This window comes from Capra hircus, chromosome 1 (genome assembly GCF_001704415.2).
Source record: "Capra hircus breed San Clemente chromosome 1, ASM170441v1, whole genome shotgun sequence".
Lineage (NCBI taxonomy): Eukaryota > Metazoa > Chordata > Mammalia > Artiodactyla > Bovidae > Capra > Capra hircus.
Genome location: NC_030808.1, coordinates 83,282,251 through 83,298,071, shown reverse-complemented (window position 1 = coordinate 83,298,071; position 15,821 = coordinate 83,282,251). Strand labels below are relative to the sequence as shown.

Sequence of the window (15,821 nt, the reverse complement as noted above, 5' to 3'; positions counted from 1 at the left end):
TTGGCCACCTGATGCAAACAGCTGACTCATTTGAAAAGACCCTGATGCTGGGAAAGATTGAGAGCAGGAGGAGAAGGGGATGACAGAGGATGAGATGGTTGGATGGCATCATCGACTCAATAGACATGAGTTTGGGTAACTCTGTGAGTTGGGGATGGACAGAGAAGCCTGGCGTGCTGTGGTTCATGGGGTCGCAAAGAGTCAGACACGACTGAGAGACTGAACTGAACTGAACTGAACTGAACTGTACTGATAGCAGGTGCTATTTTTGAGCTCCTGCTGCTACTGCTGCTGCTAAGTTGCTTCAGTCATGTCCGACTCTGTGCAACCCCAGAGACAGCAGCCCACCAGGCCCCCCCATCCCTGGGATTCTCCAGGCAAGAACACTGGAGTGGGTTGCCATTTCCTTCTCCAATGCATGAAAGTGAAAAGTGAAAGTAAAGCTCAGTTGTGTCCGACTCTTCACAACCCCATGGACTGCAGGCTACCAGGCTCCTCCTTCCATGGGATTTTCCAGGCACTGGAAATCAATCCAATCCACTGGAGTGGATTGCCATTGCCTTCTCCATTTGAGCTGCTAGATATTCTAAATTGTATGCATTTTTGCTAATCCTCATACCAATCCTGCAAAACAAGCTGTAGTATTCCTGTTTTAGAAGGAAACTGATGCTCAGAGAGGTTAAATTGCTTACCCAAGATCACACAGCCAGTAAGTGAGGAACAAAATCAAAACCGCACTTGGGTCTGACTGAATCCAAAGCCCCTGCTCCTACCCCAGGCGATGAGCCTCTCAGTCATTCACTGACTGTGACCTGCCCAACCGATTCTGGGGTCCCCTCAGCGCTGCCACCTGGGTACTAAGACTTAGTACCCAAGACTCTCAGTAGTATAGAGCCCATGGCCAGTGGATCCAGGGGAAAGGGGTTAAATATGGAAATGATGAAGACACTGCAAAAGACTGCCCATGAGTTCCCCTTTCCTCCCCTGCACAACCAGTGGCTTTGACTGAGGGACATTCTTCAAGGCTTCTGGGTTCCAATAATTCTGGGTTCCTTCCAGGAGCCACAGGGGAGGCTGGGTGAATAGGATGCGATCCCTGCTGCCGGAGCCCAGGGGAGACACGTGAGGGCTCACCCAGGGCAGATGCGGTTTGCCTCTGAAGAAACTCTCCCTCCAAGGGTCTTCTGAGGAGACTGTGGGTGACTGAATCCCCTCCCCGCACCCGTCCTGCAGGGCCGGCAGCAGAGAGGGGCTCAGCACTAGTCATCATTTCACCCCAGGAGCCGCTTACTCTGAGGAATGGCTGAAACTTGTCCTCAGGGCTTTCAGTTCTCTCGCCTCCCTTTCCCCGTCCCCGCTGGCCCCGACCTGGGACCAGTTGCAGGTATTCTGTGGCAAATGAGGCCTCAGGCCCTGCCCTACCCGCAGCCTCCCAGCAGGTGCCTCTGGGGTCCTTGGCAACAGGCACTGTCCTGGGCACTGAGACCAGGGCCCTGGAGATGCAGCTCTTCAGTTCACACAGGGGTGCTTGAGGACACAGCTGCCCCGTTCCTCCCTAACAGCTTTCCAGCAAGACTGCCATCCCTCTGTCCTCACTGTCTGCTCCTGGTCTAAGGGACCCAGGCTGGATGACCGCCCTAGAGAGGTGTCTCTGGGGGTGCCTGTGGATGCCCCGCAGTCACGCGGGGGAGGGGCAGTGGGAGGCACCTCCTTGAGCCAGGTTGTCCTCTGCCCTCCACCCCTCAGCCATTTCCCATATATTAGTAATCTTAGGCTGTCTAACAAATTCCCTACACCTTAGTAGCTTAAAACAATGAACATTTACCATCTGGGCTTCTTTCTTTCCTTTTTTTTTTTTTTGCAGTGGGGGGAGGGTAGGCAGGGCGGGGGCGGGGGAGCGTGCTGCGCTACATGCCTCGCTTGCATGATCCTAGTTTCCTGATCAGGTATTGAAACTGAGCCGCAGCTGTGAAAGTGCCAAGTCCAAACCACACCAGGGAACTCCCATATTATCTGTTTCTGAGGGGCAGCTCAGCTAGGCTCTCTCCTGGCTCAAGGTCTGTCGTGAGTCCAGTAAAGCTGTTGGATGGCTGTGATATTTCAAGCCTTGAGGACTGCAGGGCCACGTCAAAGACAGCTCAGCTCAGCGTGGCTGTTGGCAGGAGGCCCCCATCTGGAACCTTTGTTCATTGCTAAAGGGAAGGTACTAATAAAATGGTACAGTAGCTTTGGAAAATAATTTGGCAGTTTTCTCAGAATGTTAAGTATAGTGTTACTATGTGACCCAGAAATTTCATTTGTAGGTTTATACTCAAGAGAAATGAAAATATATTTTCACACAGAAACTTGCATGAAAATGTTTGCAGCAGCATTATTCCTAACAGCCAAAGGTGGAAATAATCTAAATGTTATTTCCATAAATTAGAATACTTTTCAGCTATAAGAAGGAATGAAACATTGATACGTGTTTCAACATACACAGGAACCCTGAAAACATGCTAAGCCAAAGAAGCCAGACAGAAGACCACATACTATATTAATCCACTTATAAGAAATGTCAAGAAAAGGCAAACCTATGGAGGAAAAAAGTAGACTAGCAGTTGCCTAGGGCTGGGTGGAAATGGCAGTGACTGTAAATGGGCATGTTTTTTTGGGGGGTGGTGAAAATATTCTACAATTAGATTTTGGTGAAGTTTGCACAACTCTGTAAGTACACTTAAAATCATTGAATTCTATAATAAATCAGGTGAATTTTATGGCATGTAAATAACATCACAATAAAACTATTTTTAAAGGAATGAATGTGTCAATGCACCAATGATGAATTCTCGATAACTTCTGAGTGAAAGAAGCTAGGCAAAAAAACAATATCTGCTGTATGATTCCATTTATATAAAGTTCTAGAAAAGGCAAATTGCTCTATACTAACAGAAAGCAGGTCATTGGTTGCCTGTACAAGGTGGTGGAGGAACAGGATGGTTGACAGGCAGAGATTACCGAGGGGCAGGAGAAACTTTGAGGTCAGTAGTTTCATTATTAACGCCTTGTTTGTGATGATGGTTTCACAGATGTGTGCTGCTGCTGCTGCTTAGTCACTTCAGTTGTGTCCTATTCTTTGTGACCCCATGGACCGTAGCCACCCAGGCCCCTCTTGTCCATGGGATTCTCCAGGCAATAAGACTGGATTGGGTTGCCATTCCCCGCTCCAGGGCATCTTCCCAATCCAGGGACTGAACTCAGGTCTCCTGCACCGCATGCAGATTCTTTACCACTGAGCAGATACATCTGTGAAGCCCTCACAGTTGTATACATTATGTCAAACTTATCAAATGGTACCTTTTAAGTATGTGCAGTATATCGTATGCCCATTTTACCTCAATAAGGCCTTTCATGATAATGCTATGATTTGGCATTGAAATGAAAAGTTATCTGTACAGAAAAGCAAGGAAAGAGAGCAGTGGGACATAAATTTTATATTAGTGAAATAGATATTCATTAGAGGAAGAATGACCACAGTCTCATATTTTGCAAAGCAAAAACAGGTGCTGTAGGACACCTAGGTAAATGATGCTATAAGAGACCTTGTCACTAAGATGATGTGTAAAGGTCACCAATATTATGCTAAGGAATGCAGATGAAGGGTAGGCACATGGCCCAGTTTCTGAGGATGGAGAAAAGAAATTTTAAAGCAAAGAAAGTTGGTGTGACTGGACTCATACAATATGAATGCCTACCATTAAGGCATGCTTCCATCTTTCCTTTGTTAAAGCCAACTAAGATAAAGATTTGTCTTACAGTTTTTACTGTCTTAAACTTGATGACTTTGAGATTTGAACAGGGCGCAATCCCTCTAAGAGCTCATTATGAGAGAAGTCTGGTAGAGAACTGGGGGGACAGAACAGAGTGATGGGGCTTGGCAGTTCAAACTAGACCTTACTTTTTAAGGAAAATAAACCCTTGAGAGTCCTTGGCTCTGCCTCATCACCAAAATGTAAGTAAGGAACTTGTTGTCATCTTTTGCCTCATGTGGAGCCTTTGAAAGTGCAGTCTTATCTCCTGTAGAGTCTGTTAGGGCTGGAGGTCAACTTAGAGGAAAAACGACATCTCCAGCCACTCATTGTTGCTTTTTCTGTCAAAAATCTCTGGCTTTGCTCAGATCACACAGTGAGCTAGTAATATATTATTTCTAGATTTTTCAGAGTGACTCTAGAATTGTGAGATGAAGACAGAAAATGCTTAAATCCTAGAAGCATGGAGTTACATGGGTCCCTTGTCATAACTGCAGCAGTAGTGGGCAGAGCAGAAGCAGCGCCAGCTAAAGAGACCACAGACAGTGTCCTGGCCCGATGCTGGGAAGGTACTCAACATCTGGGAGCCTCACCTCAGTTTTCTCATCCACGGAGCATCAATTTACTTCATAGAGCTCTTTGCAAGGACTAAACGAGAGTGTACACCAGAGGCTGCAAGCTCAAATGCCTTTGGGGCCAATCAAGTCAGTGGAGTCTGGCCAACTGGAGAGCACAGCCCCTTTCTATTTATTGATTGATTGATTTTTGGCTGCGCTGGATCTTTGTTGTGGTGTTCGGGCTCTTCACTGCTGTGTGGGCTTTCTCTAGTTGCCGCAATTGGGGGCTACTCTTCCCTGCAGTGAAGAGAAGGCAATGGCAACCCACTCCAGTACTCTTGCCTGGAGAATCCCAAGGACGGGGGAGCCTGGTGGTCTGCCGTCCATGGGGTTGCACAGAGTCGAACACGACTGAAGCAACTTAGCAGCAGCAGCAGCAGCAGCTTTCTTGCAGTGAGCGGTCTTCTCATTCCAGGTGGCTTCTCCTCTTGCAGAGCACAGACTCTGGGAGGTGTGGGCTTCAGTAGTTGTAGCTCATGGGCTCTAGGGTACGGACTCTATAGTTGTGGCACATGGGTTTAGTTGCCCCGCAACATGGTGGGATCTTAGTTCCTGGAAAGGATTGAACTCATGTCATCTGCACTGGCAGGTGGATTTTTCAATCACTAGACCACTCAACCCTTTTCAAAAGAGAAGTTTCCCTACTCTGTGCTGGCCAGTTGTTATGTAGAAATATGGGCCCAGTGTTGCCAATTTTTAAAAATGTTGCACAGTCCAAAGAAAGATAAGTATGGTTTTTATCATTCAAACTGTGATGTATGAAATGTCCAGGAAGTGATCAATATGGTGTGGTAATAGTTGGGTGGCAGCTTCTCAGGAACCCCTTCCCCCACCCTATACATTATTCCTGGCAGGCGATGAAGCAGCAACATTCCTTGAGTGTTCATATGTGCGCTGGCTCTGTGCAAGGTGCCCTAGATGCAAAGACCAGCAGAGAAACAGCCCCTATTGCAACCTTCCTTTGGAATCAGGGAAGTTGGTGACAATGCTGCAGCCTAGTCTAACCCATCATGTCTCCAGCCTTGGTTCCTAGTGAAAATTCCAACCACCTTCTGGGATGACATATTCTCCAAAATCATCCAGAAATAGCACTGCTAGAACCTAATTTCTAGTTCCCATCTGAACTGCCACACGTTTTACTTAGATTTTTTAAATGCCTTGTTGGTTTGCACTTAACCACTAAGGATTTTTATTGGTTTTATATTGCTCTGAATCTCAATCCACATTATTTCAAGATATAAGAGGTTTTAGAAAATCATCTAGGCTTCCTATAGGTCACTGACTTTAAAGGTTCTGGCTTTCATCCTGCCTTTACCACCCACCGATATCACCACTGATGGTCTCATTTTCACCAGATACACGTGTCTGAGTGTTACTATTTCCATTTACACAAGGAATGTAGATAATTATCTGAGAGGTTCTCCCCGAAGCCCCTTCGGCTCATGTGACCAAGCAGCTGGGAAAGTCAGCCCCCAGCCCACCGTGATGAGAGCACACAGGGCAGGGTCAGAAAGACCAAGGATTTGGAGAAATCTCAACAGGGCTTCCCAGGTGGTGCAATGGTAAAGAGTCTGCCTGTCAATGCAGGAGACGCAGAGACGTGAGTTCGATCCCTGGGTCGGCAAGATCCCCTGGAGAAGGAAACAGCAGAGAATCCTCAGGGACAGAGGAGCCTGGAGGGCTACAGTCCATGGGGTCACAAAGAGCTGGACACAGCTGAGCACGCACACACACACTGAGCACGCGCACACACAATGCAGTGTTTCCTGGGTTCACAGAATAGTAGCTTTCAGCAGTCACTAACTACTAATAAGCACTGTGAATGTAACCAGCTTGATTTGCAACAGCTCGGGTATGTAACATTTGTGAATCTGTGTCATTTCTGAACTTGTCTTATGCCCTACCATCTTCCTGTGATCACAGGCAAAGTTCTTACAGTGACCTTGAGACCCCTTACCATCACTCAGAATTTACTCCAGTCACCAAGACCTTCTTACTGCCCTTTGAATACACTGAGCCTCCTGCCTTAGGGCCCTTGCATTGGCTATATTCCTTCTACCTGGAATATGCTTCCCCAGATATTCTTTTCACTCAAGTTACTTTATCAGAAAGAGCATCTACTCACCCTGTTTAAAGTAGCATGCCTACCTTGTTGTTGTTTAGTCTCTAAGTCATGTCCAGCTCTTTGCGACCCCGAGGACTGCAGCACGGCCAGATTTCCCTGACCATCACTATTTCCTGGAGTTTGCTCAAATTCATGTCCTTTGAGTCGGTGATGTTACCTAACCATGCAAGCCCCAAACCCTGCTTTACTCCTTTTCAAGCATCTATTATTACTTGACATTGTATTGTATACTTGTTTGTTTTTATAACATTCTTCTCTGGAATGTTAGCTCATGAGAGCAGGGACTTTTGTTTTGTTCCTGGATGCGGAGCCCTAGTACCTAGAATCCTGTCTGGCACAAATTAATTACTCAATCAATATTTGTTGCACAGTTTCACAAAGACTCACTCCTTACTAATGTCTAAGTCTCAGCCAGAACAATGTGTAATGTATTGTTTTTCTTTCAGGCTCCTATAGTGACCTTTTCTGGGAATGTAACATTCTACTAGGATGCAGTTTGATAATTAAAAATCCAGCATTCCTACCTAGACAAATTTGTCACTGTCCCCAAACTATTTATGACTCATCCATATTTCTGGGAAATTACTCAATAAATGCTCCTATTACTATTTTTATTGTGAGAGAATAGAATTTCACCCACAAAAATTCTGTTTGTCTAAGGTCGGACTCATGGGTTTCTTTGTGCAGTCAGGTTTTTCCCTCTGGTTTCTGCTGCAAGTGTTAAACTAAGGTTTGCAACCTCCATTCCCCGCTCTGTCTCTGTCCAGTCCTGCACCCTCCACCCTTGTATTTTTCAAGTGTGACTTGGTGTGACTTGTGACCCACCGGGCAGACTATCAGGGATGGGGCATGCATGGCTATCAAGGTCATAAATGTCATTCAGGAATCAATAACAAAGGAGAAAGCTGAGCAGGTAAGGAGAAAAGGAAAATCCCCAGGTGTCAGAAACAAATGTGGGAGTGAAAACCAGAGTGATTAGTAATCAGGCAGCCTGGGCAGTCTGGGGGTGGGCGAGACCTGACCCAAATTAGTCCCCATCACCAAGAGTCCTGAATGTGACAGCATACAGAAAGAGAAAATGTGGCATGAGCCCACTGGAAGAGGGGATGGGGACTGAGATCTTACATACAGCCCACATCTCCAGTGAAAAGGAGGCTGGTCCATCGGAGGTCACATACCAGCAGAGCACCAGGAGCATAAAGACAAGGCAAAGAGAGCTGGGCAGATGCCAGGCCCTGGCCAAGCTGCCCAGGCATCAGATTACCAATTAGATCAGTAGAAAAATTGGAAGGTTCGGTGGTGAAGTTATGGTCAAAACCCCATTTTGACTTTCAGCTGGTGAACTGCCTCTTGGATCCATGGCCCAGGATTGACTCCAAAACACGTACAACCCATGGAATGGGACTGTGTTTCCCAAGGTTTTCCACTCAGAATCCATAAGACTGAGAAGTGAGAACTTCTGTCTCTAAGGAGGCTCAGAAAGAATGGTCTAATGCCATTCATGTGGCTGCACATTTCTTTAAAGCCCTAGGTTTTCCTTTCCGATTGCATAGCATCTTTGTATTGAAATCCAAAAGAAACTAAATGATGACAAGTTTTCCAGTGCTCGAGAGTCACAGCTCTCTGGTTCATATTCCCAGTTTCACGTTCTCATTTTTGAGAAGCACAAAGGTTGGTTAAAGCTTCGGAGACTACACAGAGATATTGGTGGAGGCAGGGCTGAGAAGTTAGACCAGAAACCTAGAGGGAGGCCTCCTGCAGAAAGGCTTCAAGTCAGACAGGATGAGAGTCACACAGTTTGTAAACTCACACAGATTGGTAAACACTGGCTCCCAGAGGCAATGAGGCACTAAGGAGGGAAAAGCTGTCTACTTTTGCCATTCTGTAAACCAAATCTGATTAATTTTAGCATGTGAGTTTATCTAAGCCCCCTGGAATCAACTGAAACATTCCAAATTTCCCCTCCTAAATTAATTTCTATTCAGATACTGCTTATTCATATCAACCAAAAAAAAATTCAGCTAGTAATTGTATATAAAATATTCTTATTTACTCCATTCACACTCCATACATACTGAATAAATAAAAACTTTATTTGATTTTTACCCATAAATGGTATCTTTAGTTTGATCACTTAAAAAACAAAAATACAACTTCATGTAACCAAAATGCTTGAAGGATTTGGTTAACTAAGGATTTTGTTAATATTTTTATCTAAAAATATGAAAATCTGACCTGTCAAAATTAGTTTTGCAGTAGCCACGTTTGAGATATTTACAGATTTCCATGAAAGTTGACTCCTCAAATGAGGAGATCTCATACAACACCCAGATCAGATACGAAGGAGAAAAAGGCTTTTGCAATCCCAAGTTAGGACTTTACATAAGAAATTCCAGTGGTGTTTACTCACTTTGAAAATTTTACTGAGTATTGTTCTTTTTCAAAATCAAGTAGGATAAGTAAATAACAACAGTACCTCAAGGACTTTCATAAATAGCAAAGCTCTATTTTCACAGCTATAAGCAAAATATTTGCACTTCCCTGAGAGCACAGCTTCTTTGAGTTCAAGAGCTCTGTGTGTGTGTGGGTGTGGGTGTTTCCTGAGGCCAATGCATGTAGAATGTGATGAAAGCTAAGAAGAGAATATTAATCTGTTGATGTTTGGGTGAGCTTAGCTCCCTACCCATTTCAGATCAGCCTTGGCAATTGGGGCCCTTTAACCTCTCTGACAGATTCCACCTCATCAGAGCCTCTGGGCCTTTCTCTCTTGGTCCAGCAAGATAAAGAGACCTAGCCAAGCAGCCCAGAGGCCCCACAGCAAACAGGTCTTACTGCTAGTCCTGCTCTAACTTTGCCTCACTTCTAAGCAGTGGGTTCCTTATGCTCCTCTCCGCCTTCTTGAGAATGGAGTCATGCTCCCAAACTCCAGGGCCCCTGGCATCATTTTCTAGACTTGTGTTCAAACCTGACTTCCTCCTCCTCCTACCTCATCCTCCTCCTTCCAGTCAAGGGTTCTCTATCCACTCATGGGACCTGACTCAAGATCCAGTAGGCTGTGCCAGGACATTCTGTCTGAATCCTAGGGCCTTCTGCGTCTGACTCACCTAGCACCAACCTGCCTCGTCCCCCTGCTGGCAGTATGGCTTATGACAGTTAATTTCCTGTGAACTAGGTTTTTGTTTTTTCATCTAAGAACGGAAATTAGATTTTAAGAGCTTCCATCCCTAGCAAGGGCCTAGAAATTTAAATCCTGATGAGATACAGAGTTTCCCCAAAATGACCTGAACTTTTTTTATATCCCTAAAAGTTACAGACTGACAGCTTCAAGTGTGGAAATCTGGATCTTCTTAGTAGGTGTATCTGTCTGCCAACCCATTATTGACAGCCAGGTTTATAACACAGAGATCCTAAATCCTCAGTTTCCCAGCATAAGTTTGACCTGTTGAAAATTTGGGCTCAAAATTTGCCAATTGCTCTCATCAAAGGACAACCAGGACAAGGAACACATTCTTTCTGAGGGGAGGCTCTCTGTGTTGCCCATGATGCTGTCATTGAACTTTGAAATTTCATCCTGAAATTGTCTTTGAAATACAACTGATTCCTCCCAGAGCTCATAAGTGGTTTCTGAAGGTAATCCCAAGGAAAGACAAACATGTAAACAATGGCTGCATCATTGATCTAAGAGCACAGCTTCCCAAGGAGATCACTTGGACAGGCAAGAAAGACCTGAATGCGACCTCATAACTTCATGTACATCTCCTTTTCTCTAGCTTGATGAAAAGAAAAATTATAATGTTGACAAGTGGCCCATTTACCTGCTTATTGAATGTTTCTAGAGTGGAAATTTGTCTTGCTTTTTGGAGTCCCCAAGGCTTGCCAAACATAACAATTTCTAGGAATGTTTGCTGAATTGAAGTAGTTTAAATTGTTTCAGTTGAGAGCTTCATTAAGGTTATCAGTATTCATGGGTAAATGAGGTATGTGTTCTAAATTTCCACAAATATGTTTGTATTTTCCCACCTCAATTTTCACAGCAGGGAGCTAAAGTGTCATACCTGACTCTGAGACACAGAGCTTCTCAAACATCAACATGCATTTATATTTATCCTCAATGATCTATGCATAAATAGAATTTTCAGTTGTAATTTTCCGAGTCTGTTTTATCTGCTTTGAGCTGTAGCTTCTTCTAACCAAACTTTTCTATGAAAGTTAAATTCACTATCAACTCTAATACCTCTGTCTTCCCAAACTGCTGATGTACAAGCACAAAATGGCACATCTGACATGAAATAAAACTCTATAAAGAGATTTGAAATCATATGATGAAAATAAAGGACATTAGGTAATGTAGTTACTATGTTGTTACCATTATTGTTGCTTTTTAAGTACAGCATCTGAAACAGGATATCTTAATCTGTTTCCCCAACTCCGGGATTAGAATGAATTTCCAGTGAGCTCATTTGAAAGCTCTATCTCTGACAGTAAAGAACAGACTCTGTTCTTTAAGTCAAAACTGTGCCAACCTGATCCAAAAACCAAATAGGAGGGATTAAAAGGATCCTGAAAATGAAGCTTCCAGGCAGGTGGAGTCACAGGGACATGGACCCAAATCACTGTCTAAAAATTAGAATGTATACTGTCAAGAGCCAGTCCTTCCTCAGAGGCCAGCAGTGTAAGAATGTTTACATAAAACAAACAAACAAGAAACAAAACAGTATTCTGACTCTCTGGAAAAATCTTTCTACATTGTAATACAACTGTTGGACATTAAAAGGCTAGGGCACTGGGCTGTGCTGAAGGTACAATTCTGTCCGGCAGTGACAGTTCCAGGCTACAGTGGGCCTCCTGTGATCATAAAAGATAGAGGTTTTTGATGAGGAAGACAAAAGTTTTTTACATGTTCCAGAGCAAGCAGGTCTTCCCAGACCCATCTCCGCAGAACTGTCAGATGGAACAACCTATGATACACTCTTGACAACAGGCCCAAGGTTACCACACCAAAGATCCCATGTGGTTTAAATATAAGGAAAAGAAGAAGAAAGAAGAAGAAAAAACCCTTTATTTCCCTGCTTTGCTGAGTGAATCCTCCAGCTAACCTGTCAGACCAAAAGATGAGCTGTTTTGCTTTGTGTTTTCCTGCTCTGGGATAGACGGCCAGACAGAACCTACGCTGACTTCGAGATGGAAAGACCTGGGTTTAAACTACTGGTTTAGCTACTTAGAATCTGACTGACCTAGGCCAAGGCCAAGCACTTAGCCTCTCTTAAGCTCGGTTTCCTCACCTGTCAAATGGGAGTTTTAATATCCAGTAATCAGGTCATAAGGAAAGTAAAAAGCATTGGTGTACAAAAGTGCCTGGTATAGAACCTGGCAGGGGCAGGTGTATCTTACATGCTAAGTGAAGTCGCTCAGTCGTGTCCGACTCTTTGCAACCCCATGGACTAGGCTCCTTCGTCCATGGAATTTTCCAGGCAAGAGTACTGGAGTGGGTTGCCATTTCCTTCTCCATGTTAAGTACTCTTCTTTCCTCCTGAGGTAGGTCTCGCAAACATTCCTGGCTGGTCGCAAGTGTCCCAAAGCTGTGACTTCCGAGGAGCCTCCAGGGGGCGCCGCGGTGAGCCCTCGGTCCAGCCTCGCTGGTGTCCGAAGCAGGATCGCAGGGCAGGGCTGAGGGAGGCGGGCTCTCCGCGTGACTCCGCCCTCGGCGCGCCCGGGATCAGACCGACACAGCTCCAGGCACGATCCTCCGAATATGGGTGTACGACTTCCTGATGGTGACGCTGCCGTGGTGGGACACTCCCCGGGGCAGGACGCATTCCTCCGTCAGTTTCTGGGCCTCGGGGTCCCAGCACAGCACCGTGGCGATGACCTCGTTCTTCTCGTCTCGCCCCCCAGTGATGTAGAGCCGGTTGTTGCAGGGCGCGATGCCGCAGCTGGCCCTCTCGTGGCTGAGCTGGGTCACCAGGCACCAGCTGTCCTCCAGGGGGCTGTAGGCGTACAGCGCTCTCATGGCCCCTCCTGAAGAGGAAACTCCGTGAGCGTTTCACTGTTTTTCTGGTTTTCTTCCCCATTAACTACTAAACTACTACTGGTTAGGTCAAGTCTACCACCTTGCCAAAAGAAAGAGCAAATTCATGGCTCTCAAGAAAGCCAGAATGGGTAACTAGGGGCGGGAAGTCTCATGCTGGAAATAGGTCACAGCCCTTGAAACTTTGCAGCCGGGTGCTAATCAGGTTCTAAAGGACGCCTGACTTCCCGTGACTGCTAAAATGTACCCTAAAACTGCTTCCTGGAGGAAATACCAGGTGGTGCATCAGGCAGGCCTGGCTCATAAACCCGGCTCTGCCACTTCGGGATCTGTAACCAGGAACACCAAGACCATGGTGGTTATGAGAAAACAGAGGGATCAGGCACATAAAGCACCTGGCGGAAAGCCTGGTACATAGAAGTATTGATATACATGACAGTGACTAAAAGTGGGGGCATCTCTAAACTGAGCATGACGGGGAACACCAGCTCTAGTAACCCATCTTGAGATCAGACCTTTGAGGCAGAGTCATGAGTCTGACCAGTAAAAACACAGGAAACCTGAAGCAAGGGAGAAAAGGGATTTTTGCCTTAATCTGTTCCCATATTTTGCATTCAGGAAGCCTTCTCTGGTTAGCGCTTACTTGCTGAAGTTATTTATTTTTGTTATTTCCTTAATCAGTAGTTCTCAACCCTGGCTGTACTTTAAAATCACCTTCACGTTAAAAACACCTGGCACTGTGGCCAGTATCCTCCTCATTCTGACATTGGTCTGGACAAGCCCCAGGTACCCATGTTTTTGTAAAAAAAAAAACTCCATAATGAGTAGTCAGGGTTGAGATCTATCATCCTTAACAATTACATGCCCACTGTGGTCTGGCTGGTCAGGCTCTCCTTCCTGCTAAATGCAACCTTTTAGAGCCCTCAAGCAAGTGGGAGAATAAAATTCCCATGAACACAAGGTAAGAAATAATGGTAGCTGCCATTTACTGGGCACTTATACTGTGCATATTCAGTTTCTGTGCAATTGCTAATGCTTACAACACACTTTGTTCCCATAGCAACTTCTGGCTTTCCCCTTCCCAGGGCCCCATTGTCTATCTGCTCTGCCTGTCTCCTAAATGTGGGCTATTTCTGTCTCCGGGACTGAAAGATAAATTCCACCAAGGCCTGGACCAATCCCATCTTCTTTTCCTTTTCAGCCCCACCCACATCATGCCATTTGCTCACTTACCAACTACATAGATACGGTCCCGGAAACTCACTGCATTGATGCATTTAGCCTCTACTGGCATGGCCGACTTTAAATTCCATTTATTGGTTGAAGGATCGTAACACTGAGTCTTGTCCGTCGCCAGTTTCCCATTGGGTCCTCCCCCAATCACATAGAGCTTCTTCTTATGACTGGTAGCTGCGAAGGAACTCACGTGGATCAGGAGGGGCGCAGCCTGCAGGGGCACAGAGGCACCAGGAGAAGCTCTCAGTCACACTGCCCAGATTGTTGCGGTGGTTCACAGGACACAGGAGTCAGGGAACACAAGGCCGAGCATCCTTAGCCTAAAATCACAAGGCCTGTGGGCTTGACTCCCTTGAGATACAGAGAAGATCAAAGCATACATTTCCCACCCTCCCTCCTGGCTCTGGTTTCTAGTCTATTTCTCCCTGAGAGTCCAGCTCTCAGCGGAGGTGGGGTGTAGACAGTAATAAGTGTATACGAGATGAAACCAGCCCATGTTGGAGGAGATTGCTTTCTCAAAAATGTATATTCATATTTATTCATGTGCTCCTTCATTCAAAAAATATTTACTGAGTGCCTACTATGTCCCAGGCACTGTCCTTAGCACTTATAGTTAGGAAGAATTGCTGGTATAAGGGTTCCAGGTGTTATCTATAGGCAGATCTCCAGAGCTGGTTCATTTTACATAACTGAAACTTTATGCCCATTGATGAACAAAGCTTTGCCTTTTCTTGAGTATGATATGTACCTGAGATTGTATTGCTAAAGTCTTATATGAAGACGTACACATGGTTCATCATTATAGGCACATGAATAAGGGCTGACCAGATGACTCTGGGTTTCAACAGTGTGGTCAAGGGATCCCTGTGTGCCCAGTGTGGAGAAGTCAAGGGCATATGGTGTCCTAGGAGACAGAGGTTCTAGACCAAGACATACAGACCAAGATAGGATCAAGCCTGCACTCCACATCTGAGGTACTGGCCAGGATAGGACAGGTACTCACACAGAGTTCCCCCACCTGGAAGAAGGTCATTTCTGTGATCTGACCAGAAATGCTGAATCGATGGTAGCACCAAAAATATTCTCAGTGGAAGGAGAAAGATCAGAAAGCCATATACCTATGTTGGAAGATACCTTTTTTTTTTTTTTTAAGTCTTGAAGCAACCATACAGCATCACTCATAGAAATAATCTATACCTCTGACCAGCAGTTGTGGAAAGGGTCGTAGGTCTCCACGTTGTTGATTCTCTGCAAGCCATCGAAACCTCCAAGCACGTAGACCTTGCCCCCCAGCACCACCATCTTGTGTCTCCAGCGGCCTATGTTCAAATACTCAATTTGAATCCATTTGTTTATTGAAGAATTGTATTTCCAAACATCATGCTGTGTTTCTTTACCACCTGAAAGACATATACAGCATTTAAGAAACCACTGGATGTGTAACAATACAGCTTCTCCCATAATTTCCCACAAGCCTGTAAGTGTTACCTCCCCAAAGCAACACCAACCCTCACTCCACCCCACCAGGCAAAAAAATTCATGAAGATGTGTGCGGTGTGGTTGGGGAGACAGAGCCAACACAGGGAAACAGGGAGACACAGTGTAAGGCTGTGCCATGTGTCACCTCTGTGCTGCGAGAGTTCGGAGAAGAGGCTACATGAGCTAAGTCCAGATAAGGTTTCAGGGAAGTGGTACCCAGGTCTGCCTAGGCGAGTGGGCACCAGCAGGAGCCTGCACTCAGTGCTTGTATGGCTGAGGAGCAAGAGGTCAGGCAGGACAGGTGAGGTTGGACGATTGTGGGTGGGATAGTAGGGCCTTCCTTATGTGCTCAGTCACTCAGTCATATCTGACTCTGCGACCCCATGGACTGCAGCCCACCAGGTTCCTCTGTCCATGTGATTCTCCAGGCAAGTGTCCTGGAGTGGGTTACCATTTCCTACTCCAGGGGACTTCCCAACCCAAGGATCTAACCCATGTCTCTTGCATCTCCAGCATCGCAAATGGATTCTTTATCACTGAGCCACCTG

General features: G+C 45.6%; 1 protein-coding gene across 1 annotated transcript in view; it reads right to left on the bottom strand.

Annotated features, from left to right (window-relative positions):
* KLHL6 (kelch like family member 6) overlaps positions 8,603 to 15,821 on the bottom strand; it is a 56,701-nt gene continuing 49,482 nt past the window's right edge. Inside the window, exons 5-7 of the mRNA XM_005675211.3 lie at positions 14,992 to 15,194; positions 13,792 to 14,005; positions 8,603 to 12,548 (exon numbers count right to left, since the gene is read on the bottom strand). Coding sequence (XP_005675268.1) covers positions 12,247 to 12,548; positions 13,792 to 14,005; positions 14,992 to 15,194 — 719 coding nt within the window. The 3' untranslated portion in view covers positions 8,603 to 12,246. The remainder of the gene's footprint in view (positions 12,549 to 13,791; positions 14,006 to 14,991; positions 15,195 to 15,821) is intronic.